Source organism: Branchiostoma lanceolatum, chromosome 1 (assembly GCF_035083965.1).
Source record: "Branchiostoma lanceolatum isolate klBraLanc5 chromosome 1, klBraLanc5.hap2, whole genome shotgun sequence".
NCBI classification, from domain to species: Eukaryota; Metazoa; Chordata; class Leptocardii; order Amphioxiformes; family Branchiostomatidae; genus Branchiostoma; species Branchiostoma lanceolatum.
The window spans coordinates 10,878,519-10,901,585 of record NC_089722.1 but is presented as its reverse complement, the minus strand read 5'-3'; the positions used below and the strand labels follow the sequence as shown (position 1 = coordinate 10,901,585).

Genomic DNA, 23,067 nt, shown 5'->3' with positions numbered 1-23,067 from the left:
CAATTTTTGGGCTGACAGTGAAGCATTTTTCATAGTTTGCGCTGGTATAAGTAGGCAAGACTGGATTAAAGTGGAAGACTTTAAGACCATAAGGAGGGAAAATTGGTATCTTGAGATGAGGGCCATGGTATGTATGACGTCAGCAGTAATGATCTAACAGAAATTGGTGAGACTCTGGAAAACATGGATGAAAATTTGTAATGCGTAAGCTGGAGAGATGTCGTCAATTACAGAAGCAATAAATGAAACCTTGCAAGAACTCACAGGATCCACGTAAAATTCCGCCTTTGGAATTCGAAAAACTTTCCTCTGTAGTGAACTGGGTCCCTGTAGGTGCCATCTTCGGCCGCAGTCCCTTGATTTCCGCAGTCCAGATGGCCCGACTAGATGAAACCTACTCATCGCGGATTACCTGCAAGTCTCGCTGTCCAATAAGGGATAACCTTTCCAACACCCAACACTTAGGAGGCTTTCACTCTTAAGCCCCATATAGCACGGAAAGTGTGTGAACAGTTGCTGATAAATCCAAACTCCTGTATTCCAACACTGGCTTTGGTAAAATGTCAACTCGTCATCGATCAGTCCATTATTGTGTACAGCAACGTGGCGTGAAGAAAGAAAGCCAAGGATTTTATCGCTGGTCCGAGTTATCGGGATCTGTTGCCGTCATCGCCACGGCTTCCTCCGAATGAACAGGTCTTGCATCTTATCTCAGGAAGCCAGCTTTGATCTCAAACTTCCTCTGGTTACATAAAATCCCTCAACAGCGCCTGGCGCTAAGATACAGCACGTCCGCAGGGTCTGGCCAAGTATGAGGGTGTGCGACAAGGACATGGATCTCACAGAAACTGCTGATGAATCTAAACCTTACAGCCATACCATAGCCCATCAACAGGATTAATCAAATCTGTTGCATCTCAGCATTTGCCACACATTCAAGGCCAAATTGAACGTATCCTATTACAGTCTGAAAATCCATAATGCTATGCCAGCCAATGATGTGTTGCAGGGATATCCCACATACCAGTAATGGCTGACCAATCCAATCTGCAGATATTCCAAATTGTATAAAGGGTAGTATAATACAATACAAAGGGAGGAGAATTCATCACATGTTTCCTGTGTGATGTGAAGTATTGACTTCTGGGTTGACTCTGCAAATAGTGAAGGGGCATTGAACAAAAGCAGGGGGAATTTTCCCATGGAACATTCACAAAGAGACGACTTTTCGACACACCAACACATTGTCAGGAAAATTCCAGCTCACAAGTTCTTATTAACTTAGTTAATTTGGTCACCATCTAATCTTTACCATTATAAGTGTGAATCTTAATATACAGCTAAGGACCTGTTTTAGAAAAAATAAGATCAGATGGCAAACCAGCAAGAACAAAATTATACATTTTTTGTATGGGTATAGATTTCTGACCATCAGACAATAAAATCTAAAAAAATTAGGGTGAACTACATGTACTATAGTCTTCTTGCTCTACTTGAATTCACCTAAAAAAAGTCATTGACTTCTTTTTGGATGCTAAAGCATTTAATTTTGCATCAAATATGATCCACCATATTCTGTTATTAAAAAAATGAACATTTAATACATCATGGTGTTCAGGACGGTGTGAAATACTGAGAATATTACACAAAGCAATAATGATCCATCTTCTGCAATTATATACCATTTACTGACAAACATTCTTTTTATTGATGCCAAAAAGCTGCTTTCATTTCCAGAACGTGTGAAGAAGCCATCAAACCAGAAATCTTCTGCAATTACATTTGAAAATGGATGTGTGGGAGGGGGGTAATGTTTTTGACGACCCACATTTGCAGGGCTTCATTCCACAGGAGTCAGCAAAGCTAGAATGCATCAGGCACCATGCACGGAGTTGATACAGTAACTGTACTAGTATCTTTAAATCAAACAACTTTGGAGATGAATATCTTGTGAATTGTTTCATTTTACTGTTGCCACAAATCTGTAATTACGAGCTTGACACAAACATTACACACAACTTGTTGCCCTATTTTGTCCATGAAGAGAACACAACACAAGAGGATCAAACTGTCAGAGTTATGCTGTAAGTTTTAACTATTTCCAACGAGAGGAAACGTCACATCAAGCGGTTAGTCCAGACAGAGAGCCATTTATATTCATTAAGCCACACAAACCATCTTCTTGTACATCTCATGGAGATCACCCGAGGAACGGACTTCTCGATCCTGGGGCTTCAAGTGTTTAAAGGGATTGAAGGATGCCATGACTTCTGGAACACAGGTGACAGCTGTCAGTCAGTTATGTCAGTCAGAAGACTCCAGAGTCATTTACGTCAAGGATGGACAACATGTTCATGGATGTGAGATGTTGAGATATGGAAGAAACTCAGGATATACTATGTCAATGAAGGAAATGTAAGGGAAATCATGTGGTGCTATGGCTGGAGAAAAAGGAGACTGTGTTCATAGCTTTAAAGTATCAGATCATTTTTTTTAATAACCGGACAAAAAATTGCAAACATTCACCTATGAGAGCAGCTACGAGAAGCAAAGTCTGAAAAAAAAGCTAAGGCCTGAGTGGAGTTTAGATACAGCATGGGAAGCCACAACAATTTGTGCACACACAGAACACAGCTGATATGGTGGGAATACTCAGCCAGGCCAATACAATTTTAGCCTGATACATAACAGTGTATTAACAGTACATGTACATTGTGCAAACCTTTGGGAATGAATAACAGATTGTTTGGTATTTCTAAGAACAATATGCATGTATGCCTTGAAACCAATATAACCCAAGAAATCTTTTTTACAGTCAAATAATTGAAACTAATGATTATCTATTGCGTGAAAGCTTTTGTTAATTGATGAAAAATAATCCCCAGTGTGAATTCCTAATTGAAGAATACTGTCAGGAACTGCCATCGACAGCATCATGCATTTCAATTACAAACAGGGACGTAAATCAGCTCACGTGAGAAATGGCTCATCTAACAGTCAAACCAGGTTACCAAAAAGTTCTGTTATAAACTTAAGATTCAAAATACAGTCTCAAGTCATAAAAGTCAAATGTACACTTATCATATTGGTACAAATTTAGATTTTCTGGCATAATGATTACAGGAAAATTTTCCCTTTAAGATCATACCTTTTGCATGAATATCAAACTTGGAATCTTGAAGTTGTATCTGGTAGAAGACGAAGACAAGCAGCAGTTTTTTTACATGATCTTTCTGCAGCACACCGGTCGCTGTACAGAAGAATTTTGCAACAAGGACACCTGTCAGATCACTCCTTCACTGCAACATCACATAGACTGGTCCATACTTGGTCTGTAAAGGCTTTCCACACCTGTATGGATATAAGATGTATATCATTATAAGAATATAAAAAATACGAAAGTTAAACAGATTATTAATATGTATGGAATTTCTTTATCTTAGACCTAGGAATGCAGACTGGATAGTTGGTCTTCTCTTAGCTTGTTACACTGTTAAATTCATTTATTTATTCATGAATCTTTAGGGTGGTCCCTTCAGTTTTATATAATTACATGTCACATTAAATGCAACATTTTCATGATACATTTTTGAGTTGGTTTATTGAACGACGATGCCAGAACTACCTTCAAGTAACAACATTGTTTGTTGATTGATTAAAGGGTAAGAAAAGTGTACAAGAGATAGGTGCAGGTAGAACATTTCTGGTACAGGTGATTTTGTCTGTTACCAAGTTTATCAAATTTTATAACCTAATTCTTGATACTCTACTGCTTCATCACTTAGAATAATGCCACATTAATTTTAGCAGCCATTTAGCTGACTTCGTATAACTTTATTAGCGCAATTCAGATTCCGGATTGGGTATTCAGAGGCTGCCCACCCATGTAACAATTCAAAACGGGATTTTGAGCTTTGGGATTTTCCCAGTGAGACAGTTCTAGGAGATTATCAGTCAATCATCATATGTTTCCCTCAAAAACTAACCATCCAGACACACTAAAGACTTGCTCTTTATCACAACAGTAACCTGGAGTTGTTTTTTGCATGTTGCATTATGACATCACGTGCTCCCTAGGGGCATGATTAGTCAGATGGCTGAGGTGATGTATTGGCATACTTTAACTGCATAATATCTACACCTCAACAGCTGCAATATTCACCAAACTGTCATCATCAGTACATGCACCTATCACACACACAAACTTGGTAATGTAAAGTAAAGGATGGTTTAGAAATCAAAATCTGTATTCTGTATATAAGCCAGTATAACTGCTTTGCAGGCATGCAGTGCAGCAGTAGCTGGTTTAAGAAAGCCAAGGATGTTATACTGAATGACCTGTCACACCAAACCTTTGCATATCTATTAGCAAGGATCGATCAAGCCTATCTGGTGAGGATGCTCTTACTATACAAGTACTAGGAAAAAACCTAAGTATGTATTATCCCTGCATATATAAGCGTGTCTGTCCCATCTGACAAAACAATGTGGGTCTTCCCAGCAATTCATAAACAATACCATTGATGGACAATTAAGTGAGACCTGGGCCCAAATATTTACCCAACTCCAAGGTGGATTGTGTTCACCTGTGTGCATGTCTGACATGTACAAGAGACTGAGGCATTGTGAACTGCATGTAGAGCATGGATGAGTAATGACCAAGACCTTAACGTTACATACCACGGTTAAATGTTTACTATTCAATGTGACTGCTGTTTGGTGGTTTCATCTGGGAAGTTGGCATTAGATATTTGGGGGTTATATACTTAATTACTATACTTGTAGAACTAACTCTGAGAGCCACACATTTACAAATGTAAAGATGGTCTACTTTAGCCTGAAGTGTCCCTCTAAATTGTATTTTGGGGCTTGCATTGAAATGTAACTAAAAATAAAATTCTTGTTGTATGACCTAATCAATGGATAAAACACAGAATGCCTTTAACCTAAAAAATTAAACAAGATACCTTATTTGTGCATTAAGCTCAATACATTCTGTATATATGTAAGAAGCCAAACCTTTAAAATTGGAGTGCAGTTTGTCTGCTTCAAAAAGGGATTCACTTCAATCCTTCTGACAATGCACTGTCTCCTGTCACAGTAGGCAATGTTGACAGTCTGTATTATGTTACCAAGCATATGCAATAGGAGACATTTGATCTAGAATACCAGGTACATTTGTATTCATTGACAAATACCCTCCCTCCCCCCCCTAGGCTCTGTCGCTTTCTTTAATCTCGTGCCATGCACACTGCTCGCAATTGGTCAAACAGAGGAAAGCACCATGGCCTCTTCAGTCGAGTATGTCAATATTGTGTTCACCACGACCCGTGTTGATAACCCACCCCATTCGAAATGTCAACATCCCATCTGGGGCATGACCTTATGTATTTTAACAGCACCATTACAACATTATAGTAGATTCCAATATTTACTACGAATGTCATAAAAGATCCTAAAAGATCTGAGAAAAGGCTGACAACAGAGGGTCCCTGCTCATTCCAGGTGACCTAGTTACACACAGTCGCTGCAGGTAACAGGAAACTGTTCACCGCCATGACTGCTTTCTTCTGATACTAGGACGCATATTCGATCTCCTCACTGTAGCCTTAGTCAAAAAGCATTCAGTCCGGTACAGTATCGACCTACCCTAGAAACATGCACTAACAGCAGAAAGGCAGTGATTTACGACAGGAACAAAATAGACAAGAATATGATGAAGGTTTGATAGCGTTACTAAATATTCACTGTGCTTTATGCCTGCCGGGGGATATTTCAATATTTACAAATGACCCCTTATGAATAAAACTGTCACGTAATAACACCAATGATGTTCCAATATCTGGCAAGGACCTGACAAGGTTTATATTTACACACTTAATCAAACAGTTAGCCATTCTTAAAATTGATGCGCTGTCTGATAAGCCTATAGATTTTTTTGTCATTGGAAGCAAAGTAAATTGAGAGTGAACTCAAAATAGTTGTAAAGAATTAAATCAATAGAAGCATTTGGGTTTATTCCTTCAAATACAAACATGTGGAACGTGATGTTGTCAGGAATTGCTTTTTCGACAGGTTGACTTCACACGTGCGGATGTTCAATGCCTTCAGGCTAATAGTACTATCTAGTAAACAATCATTGTGATAAATGATGTGAAATGATAAAGGTCATAGTTCACAGTAATTGTGGGGGGCCTGAAGGAATGTTAAAAGTGTACCTTCATCATGGACTGCTTACCATTGTGACGAAAGATTGGTCTGTCATCAAACATTCATATCTGATTATTTCCATAATGTGTGTCATGTCAGAAATGTGTGAGTAGAAAATAACAAGCATACATGAACATGCAAATTTTGATAAAGAAATACAGCTGTACTCACCTAATCCCTGGCAAAATGTGTAACACTTTTCCAACATTGTGATCCTCCAAACACCTTATCTAATAATGCATAACCGTCCCAAAACCCAGAGCCTGTAAAAATTGCCCTGTATCCGGAGTCTTCTCTTAAACTGATAATGATCTGGAGAAGTGGGGAACAACCACCTGTAGCACCAACATGGCCTCCTACTATCCTACAGTACGTGAGAAAGTGTGATTCAAGGCGGGTCTGTCCTTGAATCACGCATACACTGTTTACCCAGACTCCCTGTCGGCTAAGCCCACGAATACTTGGAAATGTGTCCCTAGGCTGATTCACATTACAAACAGTCTATTATAAGTTACAAAAGGTAAACTTACAGGAATGCTATGGGCTAACACACCTATCCACTACCTGCTTGTATGGAAAACACTTACAGGAAAGACAGGAAGCAGACTTCTTATCTCTGACCTCTAGCCTATTGAGTCATATAAACTGAACTTTGACTGTAGGTTTCAGTGAGACAATACTTTCCAACCTAACTGAAGCATGTTACTAACCCCCATCAAGTATCAGCATATCCAGACTGGTATGTGCTAAGTAAACAGTCACAGCCCAGCCCTTTCCTGTTTTACTGGTTTAGTATATCTGAGTATTTGATACATTAATGGTGCTAGAGAATACGTTAGTACAGTTCGTCATCAACTGATTTTCACAGTTGTATTGCACATACCTTGATATTAGGTGAGTTATCATTTAAGAGCACATACGTCTGTCCTTGAAATAGGGTCGATGACCCACGGATCGATATATTACAGTAACTGAAGAATATCCAGATTTTGAAACAAGGTGAACGTGGGCAAAATCTCTCCACAAGAAAGCCAGAGAGTGATGGCCGTGACCACAGAGGATCTAAAGATTACCATTACCCTGAAGACAGAGGGGTTTGTAGTGTGTCCACTCTAGATCTGCATACCAGTAACTCAAGGTGTGACTCGACTACCCTCAGTGGTGGCTCAGAAGAGGGGAGGGGTTTAGGAGGTTTCTAAACCCGTTTCTGATCCCAAAATGAAAATTGCAACAGTTTTTGCAATGCCAATGCATAGGATAATAGGCCAAACAGCCTAGTCTAAAATTTGGATGTTATCTGGATCCAACACTGTGTGATCAGTCCCTACCTGTTGATGCATGTAATGCTATCCACAGACGTTACCTGCGTTATTCCACTCCACACTGAAATGTAGGACTACTTCTGCTATCAGTGTAGTCCCACAAAATGTAGGAGTCTACTAGGACTATCTGCTACTACGAGAATGTGTACTCCCATGTCTTCTCACGATCCCTCGTGCAGGCAACCTTAAGATATCATATGAAGACTTTGGGCAAACACCTGCCTTACCTCACAATGAACAGGTACAGCAATGTCCTGCAGCAAAGGGCGTAGGAGATGTTGCTACAACAAGGTTCACCATTAAGATCCAAAACAAGATTACCACTAGCGTTCTATGTTCCTGGCTGGACCTGACCTGTTGTTCCAGCTTAGGGGGAGGCCACCTGGTTTGACACAACCTGGACTAGTCCACTAGTTTGCCTTATAGGGGTGTTAACGTAACTGTAAGTTTCACAATTAACACATATGTAAGACAAGGCAATCACTCAACATATTATTACGGCACTAACAAATGCAAGCCAACAATTTTCTAGACTGTAACTAAAGCTGGTTTGCTTTAATCTTAAAATAGCGTGTCACAAAACCAGAACGATGTTTATAGTTATGGTACTGATACTGAACAATAGACAGCAACAAATACAATTGATAGGTTAACAAAAGACTTTTTATCTTTTCCAAGGACATTGTGTTTTCAGTGTCAAGTGTCTACTTGTGGGATTATGGACAGGACAACTATTGCACTGACAGACTGGACAATTTGGACATAATGAACTTTCCCTCATTTATAGTGAAATATCCTGTTATTCAAGAAAAGAGTTTTCCAGAACCAAGATGATCTGGCTTAATTACATAAATGTGAGCAACTTTAATTTACATGTCTAGATCTGACCATGAATCTGCAAAAGACAAGGGAGTTAATCATGTATGGGAAAATTCCACCCTAAGCCTAGTAGTTATTTTTATGTATACTGAATCTCGCAATTCAGCCTTTTGGGCTGTGAAGCTAGTTCAACCAATAAACCATGGTCTAGTCATTTCAAATTTTCATAATTCATTCAAATAATGTTACAATTTACTTCAAAGCCAGGAGATAAAAATATTAATGATGATCATGCAACATTGGCTTAAGAATCAATAATCACAGAAATAATCACTTGAAAAAAATTTACACATCTACTAACATAACTCCATCTGGGTACATAATTCTGACACCCTGAAAAGATACGTCCCCCAGTATAATGCACTCCTGTATATCTAAACTGTGCATGCATGTAGTCGGGGGGGTGCTGCACTAGAGATCTCTCAAACCCGCTGTTTTTCAAAGTGGGGGATTTATGTAACCCGGCAGGTCAAAACAGAATCTGCCATCAATAACATGCCAATCTTTTCTTCTGGGTGCCTGAAACTTTTAAACATTTGCGGATTAAAAAAAATTAGGCACATTTACCTTTCACGGCTTCCAACCAGGGCACAAAACGCCTGAAGTGACAGCCACTAGGTTTTAATCTATGCCTGCATCTGTCTGGTGATTACATGTACACGGTACAACCCTTGGCCAAATTGCAGGGCAGTGCAATTACAAGACGAGGTCCATTGACTGCCCCACTAATGGCTGTCCACCCTGTATAAATGTACAACCATTTGCATGCGGAATGGTCCCCGTGAGTAAAACAATCCGGCCAGCGCTATCTCCTAAACATCACAGGATACCGTTTACCCCACAAGTCCCCGCTCAATACGAGCCGGTGACCTTCAGTCTGCTTTGAAGCCTGCAAAAATTATCGTGAGCATCCTTGGGAAAATATTAGGCAGCTGTAATTAGAGAATATGTGAGCCTATAGTCAGAGTGACATTTAAGAAGTCTAGACATTTAAATTATGTCCTGTATGCACATAAACATGTTGTGTTCTAAATGAGAAATCTCTGCATTTAGACGCAAATGTATGATGCATCCAAATATAATTAATCGAAATTTCTTCACATCAGCCTTTCCTTAGGGTGTTCATGACAGAATTGGCATTTTACGTTTCTGAAAATAAAAATGAATATTAGAAATAAAAACGTCCTATATTGTAGAGTCCATTCCGAGTCACCGCGAGGGTTTTATGATAATATTTGTAATCATTTTGAAAAATTTCTAATAAAAGAATATCTGACTGACAATAGTTCTAAATTTTTCTAAAAGATCAAATACAAAAAGATCAATTTATTTGAATTTAATTAGATAATTTAGAAATATTTTGAAAGTAACTGCACAAAAACCTCTTTATTTGTAATAATTTCTAAACATCTATGTGATTATTAAACTTTTAGAAATATTTACAAAAAATGGTAGAAAATGGTTAACAATGGTAGAATGGTGATTGCCCCCATAAAAGTAGGTGCTAATCCGGCCCTTTTGTCTGCCTTTGTACATCTTTAGACTTCACTGCAGGACACCGCTCGGTCCTTTGTGGAAAGCATTCTTCCCTAAACTTCGCAAGGATGTGTGAATTACTTTCTTCCCAGCCCTCTGACCTATTTATAGAGATGTTACAAATAATGGTAGAAAATGGTAAGAAATTGTAAATAATTGTAAATAATGGTAGAATGCTGTTACCATTATTTAGAAACCATTGTAAATATTATATTCTACATCATGAATATTTCTAAAGTTTTAGAAAACTTAAGAAATATTTATAAAGTTGAAATCACATTCAAAATATTTGAAAGTATCAAATCTCTTACACAAATAATAACAATAACTTGAAAATAGTTCTAAATTATGACAATAACAACCCTCGCGGTGACTTGGAATGGACTCTAATGCTTTAATTTGTCATGGAGTATTTTTCACAAATGATCGTCCATGGAAACAAAAACTAAAAGAAAAGCTCCCAAATCATGCCAATGACCCAATAATATTTGTAACTGCAGCCTTTACCTTTACCTGGCTATCAAATAATTGCCGTCATATCATAGAATTAAAACTTATATATTATGTTAAAATTTAGCTACCATGCTTTTGTGAGTCTTAGTTTCAGTTTGCTTTATGTGATTCATCAAAAAAGCTAATATTTGCAAAACAATTGAACGGTGTAATTATATTATACAATGTTCCCATGATATAATATTCTGTTCCAGCTAACGCTGATAGCCTATAAAAAGGTTTGCATGCATGATATCTTTCTTTTGGAAAAAAGAAAATATGAAAGTATGATTGTATAACATTACCATTACACAATGTATATGTTGTAGATACACCTAAGGTGCAAGATCATAAAATCATTAGTTCACCTTGCTAGGCAATACGGAGCTAATATCATGTTTAATGTCCTTTGAAAATTGTTTGTTTTTTTGCACATCAAAAATATGTGTCTGAAAGTGTCCAAATTTTGGTAAATCAGCAGAAATAATTGTTGCCATCCAATTAAGATTGCTATCAACTCTTACAAAATGATATTAAAAAACAACCGAAACAACAAATGTAATCCACATGGCCCTTCCAAGTATGCTACACCTACTAAAACCCGGTAACCTTGCCGGTTGGGTCGGCCATGTTAATTGACCGGACATCGATCCATCCAACACTTTTGTTCCACTTGACTGCATTGCACATATCTGTATTCATGCGCTGAACATAAACAGACTATATAAACAACCGCTTCACAATAAAAGCCCTGTATCCCTTAACAGACTTCAGTAGCAAAACTAAATGGCTGTCTCATATTACAACTACCTGTTGTGTTGGTGCTATTTAAAGCTAGTTCAACATTGTATCATGTATACTACTAGTACTAGGTTGGTGGTGGCACACTAGCTTAATTATTGGTATCTTGTCCTTCAACTGTACAAAGGTTACAAGTCTGTAATTAGGTCTTGCCCAAAGGCAAGAAACAGATCTAGACATGCCAACAAACACTTTTCCCCATAACGATTAAAGCCTGCTTACCTTCAAACTTTCAATCCCTCATATAAAACTTCTCTCTTGGTAGCCTTCCACGTATATCATACCCTCCGGAAGAAACGTGTCTATTTGCCCCTGATGCCAAATAAGGACGCAACAGCTTGAACAATCCAGAATGCATACACCAAGGCTCTTCAGGCAGAGGTGAAAGGTCACATGAGGGGAGGACACACCCTTATCACAGGTGGATGTACCTCTCATTTGCATAATAAAGGATGATGTCATTTGTTGTGTCACACCACAGCTGTGGCCTGGAGGGCACTGTTTCAGAGCTAAGTCATGTCAATAACTTGTTTCAAGGATAGCTAGTTTTTGGAGCAAAAAGAAAAGAAAGTCAAAGGTTACAGTCTAATGAATGAATAAAAGAAAGCTGAAATAAGACACCTTTTCATGCCAACATAATCTGAACATCAGTGTGCCTCACATTTTCTCTTATGTAACATGTAAAAACAACAGCCCCATACAGCCCCAAAACATGGAAATTAAGGCATACTCAGTACAGCTAAACAGAGTTTTTCTATGTTGAAGATACAATTTGAACCTACTATTTCTTGTGTTCAAGGTACAATTTGAACCTTGGTCCAATTTTGTTTCATAAATTACATTTGAAGTTGCAACGTATCTTATAAACAGCACCTTTTAAACTCTCTACAATGTGGATTATTTCAAACATCTACAATAAGCCCACCTCAATGTCATGAATGCTTACCAGGACACAACCTATACTTGCAAAAACAGCACTGCACCAACAAAATGGATTTCTGCAATCTGACCCACTACCGGTATATCTCTTTTCTGGTAATCTACATGTCCTAAAATTTTTATCCTACAGTTCAGCTCAGACAAGATATTTTCAAAGCTAATGGTGCATCAAAATATACTGACCATGACCTTAACTCCCATCAATAAAAGCTGTCTGCAGAATATTAAGCGGTAACGTTGGATGACAAATGAACAGCGAGTGGACTGAAGTGACCCTTACTTCCAAAGAGGAGGAAAAAAATCGCTGGTTGCAGCAAGTAAGGTATTCCTTGAAGGGCACTTTGACTTTGAGAAATGAGATGGTTCTTTTAAGTACATCTCAAGATAATTGGAATGAGACATCAATTACATGTCCCCTGGACTTGAACATGTAACATGGGAGCACTGACCGACACTTCTTAAGGCTGCGATTAAGTAGCAATTTCCTGCTGCAGGCGACAGTGCACTCCTACAATTACAAAGGCTATACAATAGATACAAAGCAGCTGTAACACAAGAGAGTGGATGCTCTGGCTATTTTGTTAACTGTAGTTTCAAAAGGAAGAAGAAAATAGCTATTGATTGACTTGCCTATTTACCTCCTAATTTTGGAAACTCTTTTGTTGATGTTGGATTTTGTTTCGTACTTGATATCATCTGCCAATTTCAAAATCATTCGTTCCCAACATGTTGTTTTACGTTATTTAGGGCCTTATCGTATCCACTATACTTGTTGATACTCAAATCATATAAGGAATACAATACCTACTAAAATTTATGTGTGAATCATGTGAGATTCCTCCTAGATAGGATACATATGCAAGATCCATCATAAAATCCAGAACATATGCAACTGTTGCAAGTACACTAGCAAGCTAAGGTAATTATTCTATCAGGCAAGCATCTGTCCAAGTTTACTGCACCAATGACTCTTATGCCTAAATTACGATGCTATGCATTTGAAAAAGTTGGCACTTACAATTTCACACAACTTCCTTCCCCACAATCCTTTCAGGGTCATATCTAACATACATTCCGGCACCCAACACTGGGGAAGATGTTTCCTGCATACTAAAGGCCATCAAATCAACCCTGCAACATGCTTATATCTGTAAATCATTGGCTTGACTACTCATCCCTGACACCACCCCAATAAAAATGTTATGTTTCTTTTCATGTCTTCTTCCAAATCGTGATATCGTCTCCTCAAGGTCAGTGCAATAAGCTCTATCCCCTCAAGGTCATAGACAAGAGCTGCTATCAAACGTGGAATTGCCTGCCATGAATTGCCTCATCACCTGTGAAATTCAGATTTGGTGTGCATATGATCGTTTCTCGGCAAGGTGCATTAGAGCAAAGGCTGAACCAGCGATAAGAAAATTACCTGGAAAATCCCAAGACTATGCAGTCTGCCATTCCATCACAATGTGGGTCCTGGAAATGAGAAACATCTAAGTTACCAGCAGGGGATGCATTCGTGCAGAAAAGCAGGCAAATCCATCTGATATGTCATTATGCTCTGCTTCAAAAGATACAAATCCCCCACAAGGCTGGGGTTTGATTTACATGTAGATGGAGACTATATTTGGCTTACCGAATTCATGTCCTCCAGGCCCTTAATCTGAATAACATAACATGGAAAACTCAAACTAGAACTTTAAAAACAGAAGCTGGCCTTTTATCCATGTGTTAAATTCCACTATCCATCCAGAGTCACACCTTGCCTTGCCCAACCACTTCACCATTCCAACCCCTAGGGTCTACTGGGTTTCAGACATTACCAGGACAGAGAGATATTTTTAAAAGGTTGTAGATTTTGAAGATGGCATAAAAGTTTGCCTGATTGAGTTATTTTCACAAGACCAGCTAACAACACAGTAGTGTCTACATCAAGGAGTGAGTATTTTTCATGTCACAAGCAATGAACCAAACTACCATGTTTTACCACTCTTATGAATTTTTAATTGCCCTGCACCAGTTTTGGGGACCCAACAGGCTATTGACATTATGATGGAGTAAATGTCAGTGCTACTGTAGCAGCCCATCCCCTTTGCTCGTGGAACAACAACACTTCCCCATGATTCATACTTAACCTGTTTCCATTCTTACCACATGGCATACAGAACACATCTATATGCTAATGCTACCATACACGCAAGGTAACCTGAAGGCATACATGTCCACCTTGGTCTTTACCTGTCTTGCCTATGACATATTGGAAACCAATTTCCAGGTCCGCAGACAGTCAGGAGATATTCATCTGGATGAGTATTTGGGAGTGACATTGGCCAAAAAACATTGCTGGAAAGCTTCAAAAGAAAGTTAAAACAAAAAAAGGAAACTATGATGCAAGAAAAGCAATTACGAAAACCATGCATTGACCCCAAGTAAATTAAACATCATTATTTCAAATACTTTCACTTTGAACTTTAAAATTTTTTATCTAGGAAAATGTCTATCAAAATTGATTATTTTCCAACCTCCTTTACTCACTACATGTATTTCCGAAGTGTCCGTAGAATCCGTCACCCCTGACTTATCATATGGGACAGCCCTAACAAGACAACACAGAGAGAAAAAAAATACCATACCATGTAATACCATCCCATTTACTTCTCTATTTTCCATCTAAAAGACATTAGGGTAATTATATGGGGACATTTCATGTACGTCTGATGTTGCCATCAATGCCAAGCCATGGACAGAAAAAAATAAAACCTTAACAGGTACAAATGACACTGATCGGCCTTAACCAACAAATGATAGTTTCCGGCCATCATTTCATGCTAAATTACACAGCAAGCTAATAAGTCACGACACACCCAAATGGGGGATGATCGATATGGTCTATTTGAATGTGTCAGTGTGAATTCTCAGGGGTTTCCAGCCGTGGGTGAGGTTGGGGGGATGACAATCGTGAAAGTCTTGTGTTCCTGAATAAACCACCTTCAGTCTTTCATCAATTATACATGCTGACAACGACATGTCTTATGCATATGAGACACCAACTTGATCAAGCCTGGGGGCAAGAGAATATGGAATGTTTTCATAATGCAATCTGGATGTAACTACTTAACTTAACAATGTTGTGACAAAAGAGCAAAAACATAGATAAGGAAAAATAAGATCGTATATTTTCTTGTCATCTTCAATTATGTACAGAAGATGCACAGCATGATGATAGCCAGATTTAAATTTCTAAGGCATAAAGTTTTAAAAAAAACTATAATCCCAATGAGGACATTCTTTACCATGCTGAATTATTAGTATTACTACATTTGTATACCACCACATATACTGATATAGTACACTGAGGTAAAATCACTGCAGCAGTGAAACCTTGCAGCTACCATCTTACCTGCTGATCCTCGTGAAGATTGAACCGGTGATAACATGAATACCAAGGCAACACCTACTTCAAACAATATCACAAGACTGAAATGAAGCCCCAAGACACCAGAACAAGAATTCAGGCAGTGAGAGAGCTTGTTACATTATTCATCGCTGAATGTCTCAAGTATCAAATGTTTGACCTCCTTGAAAGACGCAAGACTCTCTTTGAAGAACATGACCTGAGTACATTTGTCTCTGTCATTGAAATGTGCATAAAATCTTCGTACTGTATCAGGCAGTCATGTGGCATTCTTCAAGAGTATACTTGCAGCCTACAATAAATTTCTGTCAAAAATACAACATGTATGAAAAAAGAAATCAGCCTTACAGATGTGTTAGCGCATCAACTTTTCCTGACCTATACATGGAGCTTGGTATACTTGGAGCATATTTAGACACTGCACAAAAAAGTATGGATGAAACAGTTACTTCATGAAGAAGAGAAGAATTTGCCGTACACCGAGAGGACTCACCACCATTATCAAGAAGCAGAAGCTGGGTAGTCCTTAAAAAATCCATTCCTAATTCCAAGCTAAAGGTGCTCCAAACTAACCTCACTGTCACCACATGAAGACACCTTAGTGAGTGGTGAATCACTCACTAATCCACTGGAACAGCACCAGAATTCTAAGCAGAGTCATACCTCAGCCAAACTGTCGTGTTTTACCACATCAGTAAAGTTGACAGAACAACATCAATCCCTCCCTCCAAAAAATTATTTGACTCCAGTAGAACCAAAATGCAATAAAAGCCGAGCGCAACATCAGGAGCGTGACCTGATTCAGCTGACGGGCAATGGGCCCTGACAACGTGGGAAATGAGAGGCAGGTCATGCACGCCAGCAATCCAGTCATCTGTACACATCAATTTTTCAGCGCCGAGCCTAATAACAGGAATTGAGATGTAATCTGGAGATACATAGCCCCAGCCTTAGCACTGATCCCGGTTTCGGCAGCTTATTGCACGCTTCGCTTTTAATTCCATCAGGAAAACCAATTTGAGAATCACAAGTGCAGGTGTTCTGGACTTAACGAATGCCATTCATTTAAAGTCTTCTCTGGGTGAAGGTAACATTACTTCAATTGAGCTGCTCCTCCACAAGTTTACTTGCCACATTTCATTTTCCACCCGGCATCAGCATATTGCCTGCCCAAATCACACCTCCAGTGAAGCATGGTTGATGCTTTATATGAGCAATATGACAATTACATGATGTGGGTTAGGCTGCGGGTTGCCACACACCATCGGAATTCCGGATCACACCCCGCAGTGCCGCGGCAGCCGCCTTCTGGTGTGAACTGAATGATGATGGAGAAGACACCACCCTACGCAAGATGGAACGGGTCTACCGTAATCTTGGAAATATTTTAAAAGTCGCTGTGATCTAGACAAAATAAACAATTATATATCTCCGATCCCTTTGTGATAATCTCATGTACTCATTCTTGTATTCATTCTGCAAGAGCATTCAATGGTAAAGATTTAATGTCATTCCCTGAGACATTTTTTCTGTCCTCTCAACATTTGATAATTCTCTGCTCCCAAGAAATGCAGGTATGCAGGAAACAATTGACTATTCAAGTCTTCTGTCGAAGATAAATTTTGTGAAAAAGGGTGGGGCTATCACAGTAGGTGTGACAAATGTTTTGTATCACAGAATTTGTCTACTGTATCTACACGGGAACCCAATAAAAAAAACTTGGAATGATATACTGAAGACAATACCAATATACCTGAAGACAATATGGAAGATTAGGGTATTCAGTGATACTATAACTGAAAGCAGTTGCAGTACTACTACTAGTACAACCTTTTGCACTTGGTATGTTGTAAGAATACATGTATGGTAGTACAATATCTCAGCTAGACTCATGCTATATTTCAAAACTATCTCAAGACATTGTTCCAGGGATATCAAGCTATACCACACATAGACATTAAACTCCCAGGCCATACCAATCTCCTGGTTCCCCACTTTTCATTTGGAAAATAAAGGACCACAGAATCCTTAAAGCTACCATGAATTGTGATATCACCCATTTGTAAGAGATAACACTTCTGTGGAAAGTAAAGTGAGGCAGCAATAGATTCAGCACCAAGGCCATAACCACAGCCACAGCAGAATGAAAAAGGGAGGGTACCATATGGACAAGATTACTCCAAGGCTGCAATAAAAGATCTAATTTAGCGGACCGTGTCTGCTCCCTCCTACTGTCCTCAAAGGGGGAAGCAAACTTCTAATCAATGCTTCCTGCTTCTCCAGCGATGAATCTTTAATGGCTGCCTGGGTCGCCGGAGTGCATACTAACATGCAGGTGCCTGGGACACTCCCCTGCACCATTCCATTGTAAAACTGCCTCTGCATGTGAAAAGCTCAGCACATGTGCAATTACGACACGTCTCCAGACACACCTTCCTGACAATACGAGTGCCACATCCCCCATTGATGTAATCCCAGAAGGGTGATCCTGTGTCAGTCTCGGCACCACCTCCATATGCTGCCTGTGCCAGGTCGGTCGGGCAGATCTGGGATGGGCATTAGGACCCACTAATTTGATTTACTCCTTTAATGGAGTCGGTTATTTTGTGTTTTTGATGACGGCTGTTTCCCCTTGGTGAACTGATAAAAGTTTGGGAGTACCCTAAACAATTTATGCATCCCTAAAGGTCCCTCCTGCATACCTTCTGTCTGCTCTGACTGCTAAGGTCAAAAGGAAAGTTCACTTTCTGTACTGTATACAGCCTGAATCAATGCAATCAGTACTGCCTTTACTGAAGAAATGTGGCATTTCATACAACTAGCAGCCATTCATACATTGGAGAGCCTTCCAAAGTCATCCAATGTGGATATAAAATCATTACAAAAACAGCTCTTACAAACATATTTTCAAAAATGTTAATTCCTGCATGCACATAAATGAACTATCAAACATTGGTGACAAAATTGTCACAAGCTCAAATGATAACATTGCTCTTCAATGCGTTGAAAGAGATTGTCTCCCAGGGCTGTCTCCAGGAGCCGTCCCTCCGTCCCAGGATGGAAATTTGCCTGTTGCGATGGATCAAAATATTGCCCCATCTATCCAAGACTTCATGACATTAAATTGATGAAAATGACAGGTTTAAAAACAAGAAAATAACATGCGCCTCCCCAATAATGAGTGGGACGGACAAAGATTTAAAGCTGGAGGCAGTCCTGTTGTCTACATATTACCTACTGTCAGAGAAGGTATTTGTGGAAAAAAAGCTGCAGTTATTGCTGGTAAATAAAATGTATTTGCTTTCAAGGTAAGTTATAGCTTGGCCCAGTATATAATCTTAAGATGGATGATTCCATTGATATTCTGCTCAAATTAAAGATTATTTGCCCATCCTGAGGGAAAACAGCTTGCCATATTATGAATAGCTGGGAAAATCAATCATGTCCAGTCACTGCTGTATGAAGAGCAAAAGCAGCCTTTAAGCAGACGGGAAGTTCAGAGGTCAACGAATGCAGACAAAGTAAATATCTGCCATTAGTGCTTGGCATTATTCCATCATGCAAAAATAAAAGACTGGAAACTGCAACAGCACGGCCGATCTACGCTTTTCCCATTACTGTCCCTTGCCAATCAGATTACAAGATCCCTGCCTTATCCTGGGACAGCTGAAATTGAATTAGAGGAAGATAGAGTGATATGGCCTTTTCCTATCCCATCCCCAGCTCCCTACCATGGGGCACGTCAAAATTGTTTGATTCACTGTAGGAGACATGGCTGCACACCAGGGGCTCGGGTGTCGCATGTGAAAGGACAAATGACTTACTGTGAGACAAATTTGTGCACATCAGCTTCAACAGACCGACCTTGGAACTTCCATATGTGACAGAGACTACCTTCCCAGGAAAGGGCAGACAAGATGAAGGATTAATCTGCTTACGTACAGGGAATGTCAAGGGCCTTGGGAAAAACATTCTGTCAACTGGAAGTCTGTACACCAAGAAGGCAAGCTGAGTCAAAGGTGAAGCTTTTACTATGGTCTGGAAAGTTTGGAGCCAGACATTTATGGAACTCTGGGATCACATCTGGGCTGGGCAGATTTTCCACAGCAGCAAAGGGGCCAGCATTTCTTAACCTCTTTCATGAAAAATGATTCTGTCACCATCACAGATGTGGTGAGTGAAAACAAGTCTACACTAAGGTAACATTCGAAATAAGCATGGTAAAAAATTATCAAAGCAAAAAAGAGGAAATAAACACATCCTTTCTGTAATTCACAGGAGGAAAACAAGACTACCTGCATTTGATTACACATTGATGGAACCTTGCAAAGCTACATGTTGCCTTCTTACCTGTTACTCTTGCATTTAAGTATTCCACGTCACATCTATACTGATAAGAACATAACACACACCAGCAAGCATGATAAACATAGCATGTCATTTCATAAAGGTATTGTTCACAGGCCATGCATGATACATGGATATACTGGGTAAACATGACTTCAGGCTATGCAGTGGTGATTTAAAAACTTCAAACTTATGTTGAGACTTACATAGTCAACACTTTTCCTGATAAAAGCTATCAGTGATAGTCTGATACATTACATATCAAACTTGTCTTCCTTCATGCATCATATGTTTGAGAAGTATTGTACGTGTGACGTGCAAGTTGACGGAACAACACACTTTTTAGCAGATAATAGTAAGCGGGCAGGAATCACTGTTGAATTTGTAAGACTTTTATGATAATCATATTGACATCTACGTAAACTGTGTTTTATGCCTTTGACTTCATGTTAATGTGGTTTGACTTGTATGGATGGCGGCAATAGCATGCAGATGCAGCGTTTCAGCAACAGACATGAAAGCTTTGAACTAGGAATACATGCAGACAGACATGCAAGCCCTTGATCCTGAATAACCCTGGGTTTTTCTTGTTGTTTCAGATTTACGTGCACATCCTAATGCATGTGCATTCTGAAACAGGAACAGAGGTTTTCAAGAGGGATAAGATACATACATCACTGCATATGGTTGAGGCAGTTTTTTAATGGACTTTTATTGAAGATTCCAAATTTCTGCTTCTAGAAATCAAAGGATTGTTTATTCTCCTCCATAGGCCATACTGGCTTGATTATAATCATTTTTGTCCATACAAAGAAGCTGCAAAATGAGCAAATATATTCCATAATTTGCCCAAAAAAATATTAGAAAATAATGTCAAAGAATGCTTGTTCGTTAGGTTTATGTTGTGTACGCAAAAATGTTTTGGTGCAGGCAATTTTTTGGCCATGCATTTTCATAATGAAGGAAACTTTCTTTTTTGCTCAACTTTTTTTGCATGCTTGCATCAGTTTTGTGGTGCCCACAGGATGCCATCCATACAATCAAATCAGTATGGCCTGAAATCTAATTACAAGGATTTGCCAAGGTAATCCCCAGCAATCACATCTGTTCATATTAATTTTCTCCTACCCTGCACATCAAATAATTTCTTCACAAATTAAAGATAAAGTATGTTTAATTTGGTAATATTACTCACGCTGTACCCTCAAGGCCCAAACTGTTAAGATACCCTTAATCCACCTGAAATTAAAGTATAATGACTCACCAATCTCATAATGCTGAAAATATGTTGCTTCCATATTGCTGTGTCACATGATTTCTCTTTATACCCTCTTGTCAAAGGGGATTTAAAGTTTAGCATCACATAAAGCCAAGAGTGCCAAACAGACTCATCTCTGGCCCTGGGGCTGAACCACACGGAACTACAAGAAATGTCCTGTCACCTTTTCTTTAATCTGAGCTTGGCGTTTTTCTACAAGATTGATTTATGCAATACAGAATTATGGTCTAGAGATATGATGTGCATTTAGTTAATCTATTCAGTTAGTATTTCACCCATGAAAGTGGCTTTAAATGCCATGCCATAGAACTAGAAGAACAGGAATATGTACTGTCCTTGGTGTTGAAATACAAACATAGTAACAAAGCCCTTTTGAGAACATTACATTACCAAGAAACCCCTTTTGTATGAAGAAATGTGCTGTAATTCAGCAAGATGAGAAAGGTACTTTTAAAATTTACTACTTCATTGCATAAGAGCAACCCAACTTCCTACCTGAACAAGTCAAATAGTGGAGCAAGAAGTGAGGCTCGAGGTTATACTATGGCACTACAGATGATACAGGCCCCATGTTGATAACTTGTTTGAACAGGAGATGGAATAATTTACATCAAAATGTATTTATCCATTGTGGTTTACTTTCTCCTCTTTTAGACCTGGTTGTCTACGCCCTATTTCCTACTTTGTTACATTTTATCACTAATAATCATGCTTCTTATGACCAGATCTCTTACCTGCAGAAGTGTTGAATGAAAGTGCTTCCACCTTATACAAGCCTGGGTTGAACAGTCTTCACCAAGCCAACAGAGCTGGACACTGTTTCTAGATGAAGACAAGGCAAGCAGGGACTCTACTCTAGGAGTATGCCTGAGCAGGAACAATCTGCATTCTGGAATACTAGTCAGTCTCCAGGAAACACATCAGAATGTCGGCACCAATTCCGTCTGCACTGCGTATGGAGTAGAAACCGAGTGAACGGGGTAATCAGCCCTACAACACGTCCATCCGTCAGGCCCCAGCGTCAGCCTATCACAGCCCCAAATTATGTGACTTCCCTGTAATTGCTCCCAATGGGAAAGGCCCAGTGGTAGGTGGGCTCAAATGCCAGAACATTGGTTGACTGGAAGACGGGGTTGAGGGGGAGGTTAAACGCATGGCGAAACACCAACAAAAGGCATGTGGTCCCCCCTGATGCTTCCAGCGACCCGCTTGAAATATTCATACACTGCCGGGGCCCTGCCCCATAACCTGCTGCAATTTGTACCTATTAGTGGGCCTGCAAGCAAAACGTGCCATTTGCATATATCGTCAGGGAGCATTAACGACAACAGAGACGGGGATTACCAGGTAGAGATGGCATTAATGAACAAAACCAATATTGTCGGGTGATTTCCCAGTCACATCAAACCACCCTCCTCATCCCCACGGTCATGTGACTGCAATACAGTTGCCACGATCTGGATAAGGCTTCCGCAGGTAATGGAGGACACATTGCAGTGAACCATACTCTGATGCAGAATACCTCATGTATTAGGAATCCCCCATTTGAGGGAGGCTTGCATGTTAATAGAAATATCACCTAACTGATAGAATGTTTAATCCTATCCGTCTTCATCTTTGTGTGCTTCTAGCTACCTCAGCAAAGATGTAATCTACGGAAAATAATAATCAGATAAAGAAGCTACATTCAGCAACCTTCTGCAAATAGATTAACAGCAAAACAGCCATCTTAGCAGCTTTACAAAGCAAGGCTCATAAATGGCTCTTTACAGCTTTTGGTAGATTACAGTGATTTTGCTGTATTCAACATGTAAAAGGGCTGCCAGAACCTGTATCTACTACCAGTATGC

At 39.3% G+C, this 23,067-nt stretch overlaps 1 protein-coding gene across 11 annotated transcripts in view; it reads right to left on the bottom strand.

Annotated features, from left to right (window-relative positions):
• The window catches only part of LOC136433575 (synaptotagmin-like protein 4), a 101,945-nt gene that overhangs the window by 36,673 nt on the left and 42,205 nt on the right, over positions 1–23,067 (bottom strand). The window contains exons 1-3 of one of the 11 annotated variants that reach the window (XM_066425944.1): positions 21,952–22,544; positions 3,149–3,351; positions 2,176–2,270 (exon numbers count right to left, since the gene is read on the bottom strand). In XM_066425944.1, the coding sequence (XP_066282041.1) occupies positions 2,176–2,265 (90 nt within the window). In that variant the 5' untranslated portion in view covers positions 2,266–2,270; positions 3,149–3,351; positions 21,952–22,544. The other 10 variants (XM_066425904.1, XM_066425915.1, XM_066425925.1 and 7 more) reach the window with 10 other exon arrangements.